The 6,592-nt window shown below is 35.3% G+C and overlaps 1 protein-coding gene across 3 annotated transcripts in view; it reads left to right on the top strand.

Annotated features, from left to right (window-relative positions):
- Positions 1-6,211, top strand: part of LOC109106342 (zinc finger protein 236) — a 51,040-nt gene extending 44,829 nt beyond the window's left edge. For all 3 annotated transcript variants that reach the window (XM_042755775.1, XM_042755777.1, XM_042755776.1), the window contains 3 exons: positions 4,264-4,393; positions 4,724-4,921; positions 5,488-6,211. In XM_042755775.1, the coding sequence (XP_042611709.1) occupies positions 4,264-4,393; positions 4,724-4,921; positions 5,488-5,654 (495 nt within the window). In that variant the 3' untranslated portion in view covers positions 5,655-6,211. The remainder of the gene's footprint in view (positions 1-4,263; positions 4,394-4,723; positions 4,922-5,487) is intronic.
- Positions 6,212-6,592: the final 381 nt, after the last annotated feature.

Raw genomic sequence — 6,592 nt, forward strand, 5'->3', positions numbered from 1 at the left:
AAATGCTGTTGTGCAAAGCTTGTCGCATCATACCAAAAAGACTTGAGGCTGTAAGGGTGCTTCAACCAATTACTGAGTTAAAGGTATGAATACTTATGCAATGTACTTATTTCGGGTTTTTTTTTATTTTTTTTTTATACATTTATGAAGGTTTGACAATTCTGTTTTTGCTTTGTCATTATGGTGTGTGGAGTGTAGATTGATGTGGCAAAAATTTAAAGTAGTTTAACATAAGGCAGCAACATAACAAAACATGAAAAAAATGAATACTGTATGAATACTTTCGCAAGGCACTGTACATGCACTTTCTTAGTTTGATTTAAATTTCTGAATAATAATAATTTTGATTTAAGTGCAACCTGTGTTGATCTGATTAAAAACGGTCAGTGCTAAATACAGCTGTAAATGGGATCCAAAACATTTTTTGATTCAGTCTCTGAAACCCTACAGAACTGGTTCATTTCTGTTAATCTGATGACAGGTGTTCAGTGCTAAATACAGGTATAAATGGGGTCAACAGTATTTTGGGACATGATCACTGATGCATGTTTGTGATGTGCCTACACTTTAAATGAAATATTATCACATCTGTCTTGATGTAACTACAAAAGAACTATGCTATGCTGTTTATATGCAGTTTTAAAAGAAAAGCACACGCGTACACATGCATGAGACTTCACAGAACTTTGATATGCCTGATATCGGTTGATTTAAAGCAGGTGCTCCACTAAAATAACTGAGAAATCTCATGTTATTATTAGGGGATCAAGCGCAAAGCAAAAGTCATCAAAACCAAGTTGAAGTTCCATTGTTGGTCGCAACAGGATGCCAAAATGTTTGAAATGGGTGGGGCCAATTTTACTAAAATGGCTATAACTCTTGAATGGAATGAGGTGTTTTCACCAAACAAGGAACACATATGTGACCCTGGAGCACAAAACCAGTCTTAAGTCGCTGGGGTATATTTGTAGCAATAGCCAAAAATATATTGTATGGGTCAAAATTATTGATTTTTCTTTTATGCAATTTCCTACTATAAATATATAAAAACTTAAATTTTGATTAATAATATGCATTGCTAAGAACCTCATTTGGACAAATTTAAAGGTGATTTTCTCAATATTTTGATGTTTTTTTTTTTTTGCACCCTCAGATTCCCGATTTTCAAATAGTTGTATCTCGGCCAAATATTGTCCGATCTTAACAAACCATACATCAATGGAAAGCTTATTTATTCAGCTGGCAGATGATATATAAATCTCAATTTCGAAAAATTGACCCTTATGACTGGTTTTGTGGTCCAAGGTCACATATGAAAGACTTCATTCTGAGGTCACAGCAAAAAATTGGAGAGTTTGACCACTTGGTGGTGCTATAACATTAAACATTGAATTGATTGTAACTATACAACCATTAGTTACAACGCCTATGAGGGCATTCATCAGCCAATCAAGTTTGAGCACCCTTTAGACAAAGTTAAGAGAGGCAGATCTGAATGAAACTCATGTGCCTGTTTGACTCATGACTCTAGAGGTCTGTTGCAAATTAGCTCAAAAGGGAAATGCATATAAATAATTATAATTAATTACAATTATTTACCTCAGCTGCCAGTAGTAACTTTAGCAGAATTAATATTACAATCAACTAATCTGTTCATCCAGCGAACATTGTGTAATTTCATATAAACTCTAAAGCCCTATTCACACGGGATTAGTATTACCTGGTGACCTCTAGTCATTTGTAATAATTGCAGAGATTGTCTTTGATCTTAATCCCGTGCAAATCGGCCATGTCTGTAAATTGTAAAGTAAAAATTCCCCTGCAAATGACCTACCATTTTTCACCGAACAGCAAGGTCCTGTGATAATATTAGTCCCGTGCAAATTGGCATCTCTGAGATTTGGCCAGGATTTGGTAATGTCGTATATAATTTTTTCAAGGTTTTTGTTCCATGTAACCTTTAAATTTCTAATCTTTTTATAATATGTTTTTTCTGGATTTTTTGGTTGGTATTCTGGCTCTATACATTAAAATAACCCTACCATAAAAATTACAGACCCTTCATTTTTTTTGTAAGTGGGCAAACTAACAAAATCAGCAGGGGATCAAATAAATATTTTTCCCACTGTACAGGGGCGGTTCTAGGATTTCATCCACAGGCGGGCTAAGACCTTCAGACAGACTATTAGATAGATACAAATTACTTAAATTGTATGGATTAAATATACACAAATATCCATTAAAGCTACAGAAGTTACTTACTGTAGTTAAGAGCAGCGAGTGATTCTCTCTTTTTCTTTTATTGTTTGATTAACATTATTAACATAGCCTAAGAAATGCACGGGTCTGTTATACACATCCAATATTTTCTTAACGTTCACTTAAGATGTAAGCAACTGTTTTTACGTCGATACTCATCAAGACAGCCATTCAGAGATAATTTTGTGCCAATTTGCTCAAGACATGAAAAAGAACTCCTTTTGGTATTTGCTTGCTGTCTGAGAGACCGCTTCCAGCTTCAGGTGTGTGCGTGCACAGGGACGATCTATGACAGCTCGCAAGTACTGCATTGAGATCTCTTTCTTGCCGTCTTGTGCTTGAATAGCTTCAAATGTTTAAACTGACAAGCCTTAAAACACATGAGAATGATAAACTTAGAGGAAGCAGCACTGGCCTGATCATTCAGGTTTTAGGGCTGAAGCCCACATAAAAAGGGTCTAGAACCATCCGTCGCTATACATCATACAATACAATTTGCAGAAAGAGAAAGTTGGAAACCATCGAAAGAGCGAAAACAAAAAGAATGATTAGATGGAGATGGATGATATGTATTGCAGCATGTGGTAAGGAACATTCATATCTGGGAGATAAGTCAGTAAATTCATGTAAAATCACAGTCTTCGCTTATTCCGTGCAAATGCGCCACACCCAATTCAGATGTGGGGGGGATGATTTCTAAATCACACAATTTCTAAATCCCCAGATAATACTAATCCCGTGCGAATAGGCTTAAGAAAGGATATTTTCATGGCAAAAATGGTATTTTGCATATGTAACTGATATACAAACTATTAAAGATTCTTAGAACACGAATATGTTGCATATGCATCAACATATAATATACACTCTCATTTAGATCATCAGAATATGAATTCATATTAATTCATAGAGACCATTCTCTCAACATATTTTTAGGTCATTAAGTTTATCTGGTCTGGCTGAGGTGTCCTGGTTGCCATAGTAACCAGGGGCCTGGGGGTCGTTCACAGACATCCTGGCACCAGTATAGTTGTTGGGTGAGGGGTCTGTGAGTATTTGTAAATCTAATGAATAATTGATTTGTTAAATTAAAAAAAAATTAAAAAAACGACTTTTTCGAACTCATTCTAAACAGTTTGTCCAATGTTTAAAAAAAATGGAGTTGTGGAGAAACTTGTGTGGAGTTCGTTTTGACAACCATGTCCTAATGTTACCTGGACAGTTTTATCACTTTGCCACCTAGTGGTCAGGAGACATGAAAAATACCATAATGGATCTAGGGCTGTATTTCTGAAATGCTTTGGCATATTGGCACCAAACTGTTTGTGTCATTTTCACCCCTAGTCAACCAAGCCACATCAATTTGGAAGCACTTCAGTCTTCTCCTGGCTATTTTTGTCACAACATGAGTCATGTTATTTTTCTTTTTTCACACCGGATGGCAGCAGTCTGCTCCATTTTATGACAAAATTTAACAAACAGCAACCAACAATTCACAGGCATTGCTTTATCAAATTCAACAGTCAGATAGAAACCATGTTCTAGATGTATACATTTCTTTCATTCTACCCAAAGCTATAATAGTAATTTATATAGCATGCATAGCAGCAGCTCATGAATAAACACATAACTGCTGCTAAACAATAACTTTTTCCCATGTAAAATGAACTCTTATCAGTAATCACGCTTTAAAATATCCCCTTTTAAAAGGCTCCGAGTTTACAGCACGTATTGATTGTTATTTATACCACTTTTGTGCATCTCCGTGTCAAGATGAGACAAGTAACACTTTATGAGCAGATGCTCGTCTAAATACTTAATTCTTGTCATTTCATTTGAAAGTGTATTACTGTTTCCCATTCACTAAATTATTTTCTGTTAATAAACAGCAAGTCAAAGAAGTTGTACCTAGATATTAATTGTCCTATAAATGTGATTATACATTTTATTTTGATCCTTTAGGACTTTGTAAGTTTTAAAAACATTTGCAAATCTCTCTTTCAGGAGCATGAGTATGTCCATAAGAAGGGACCCAAAGTGAACACTCAGAAACCCAAAGTGTTCAAATGCCCTAACTGTGACAAAGCCTTTTCCAAACCCAGCCAGTTAGAAAGACACAATCGCACACACACAGGTAAAGCAAATCTTCACTCATGCTTTGTTGATTTCTGTATTGTCTTTGTCCCACATATGGACATTTGTGTACAGCATAGCAGTTGATGCCACTAAGCTGTTAGCTGCCTGTTGTGATTTGTGAACCTAGTAGTTCATATACCTGTATAGTGGGACTTTTAGTTGATTAAAAATTGTAATTACATAATGTGCCGATTAATTAAATTGAGCAATATTTGAGAGTTTTTTTGAGAGCAAAATGTTTTTAAGTTGCTCATCTTGAGATGTCAGTGTATGATATAATGCAGATTCATTCTACAAATGATTCATCGGTGTGTTTGTTTGGTTTCAGGCGAGCGGCCCTTTAAGTGTCCGCAGTGTGACAAAGCGTTCAATCAGAAAAGTGCTCTGCAGGTGCACAGGGTCAAACACACAGGCGAGAAGCCCTACAGGTGTGAAGTGTGCACTATTAGCTTCACTCAAAAGAGCAACATGAAGCTGCATATGAAGAGATCTCATGGTTATCTGCCGTCCTCCAGCAAACTGATTGGTATGTATGTAGCATCTTCAGTTCTGTCAGTTCCTCATCAGATTATGTTTACTAATCAAAATGCTTTTTAGATCATGAGAAACAAATATTTTTTTATAGTCAATGTGGATTGCCACTGGATGACTTCTAAGCTGTCTTGGGTTTAGGAACTACTTTAACCATTAAAATGCTCAATAGATTACTCTAAAATTAGGGATCATAAAATTAGGAGTAAAATTCCTAGTAAGGACCTACTTATAAATTTTTTGTGTCTTATGGGCAAATGAATCAAAAGTGAAACTTTTTGTTAGACTTGTGCCTGCACAGTTGGATCATGCAGCGAGAAAATGATATGATACATACAAATAAGTCTACCACAGAATATCTAAAAACATGAAAACTGAGTAAGTTCAAACTCACTGTAGTCCCAATGAAATGCTGTGGCAGGACCAGAAATGCTGCTAAGGGGAAAGATGTCTTTTTCTTCTTCTAATTGGTTTTGTCTGTTTTTAACTGCCAACATTTTAAGCATTAATAATATCAGCAAAAACTGACTCATTGTCAACCTTCTCTTAATTTGTTCACAGCGAAACCACAGGAAGTAGAAGTGGTGTTGGAACACGATTCTGAGTCAGATTCCCAGCAGGCACCGTCACAAGAGGGCAAAGAGACTCAGTCAGGGCTGGATCTGGAGGAGGTGGTGCAGGAGTCTTCAGAAGACTGGCAGTGTCCCATCCCCACAGTCTTCCCATGAACAGCTGACAGCAGCACACATTCAGCTCCATTTGATTTCAGTAACATTTGCTTAATTTGATATTAGCAATGCCATTTACTGTCTTTTTATTCTTGCCAGCAAGTGTGACTTACATTGGACAAATCACACATTTATTTATGTGAATGTACATGATTTTGTATAATTCTTGTTACATTAGAGAACTTGCTGTTGTGTTTAAAAGTTGAATTTTTTAAAAGTTTTTTTTTTTTCTTCTTTCGTTTTCTTTTTATTACTATTTTTCATTTGGAGCCATATTTGGCACTACTAAAGTAAAGATTGTAATTGTGTATTGGAAAGGACATTCTGTAGTTTTCAGTTGTGGTAAAACTAAAACACCTATTTAGCACAGACAACACTGTCTGACATTGTCAGTTTGTCAAAAGACTAATCTAATGTACTAGAGCTGTAGAACTGTTTATTTGATTGAATCCTCTATATCATATAAATCAGTTTTATAGGAATAATCCAGTTTTGGCAAACATTTTTGTAATATGCAAAAGTATTTAAGAATAAATGTAGTTGTTTTTTGTTTTTTTTCCAATGTTCATCCTTTTTTCACTTTATTTTGGTTTTTCTGAAGCTTTATTCTAGGCTTTTAATCCGTTCATATGAATGTATAAGTTTTATATATGGGTTTATTTATGGATTAACTGGGACAACATGGAGTAGTTTAAAGACTGGATACACACTGAATACATATTTTGGTATTCGTTGTTGATCTTATATGTGCACTTATAGTAGCTCTGCGTGGAGTGAATATGCATGAAATTCAGTCTTGCATGAACCTAAATGGATTCAAAATTTAATGTCCTGTTGATCAGTGAGTGATGACTATTTTTCAAGCACTGAGTAATGGTTATAATGGTTGAGTAATTCTACAAAAAGAAGGCGACTACTGTAGACATCCTTTAGAACCA

The sequence above is a fragment of the Cyprinus carpio genome, unplaced genomic scaffold (assembly GCF_018340385.1).
Source record: "Cyprinus carpio isolate SPL01 unplaced genomic scaffold, ASM1834038v1 S000006746, whole genome shotgun sequence".
Lineage (NCBI taxonomy): Eukaryota > Metazoa > Chordata > Actinopteri > Cypriniformes > Cyprinidae > Cyprinus > Cyprinus carpio.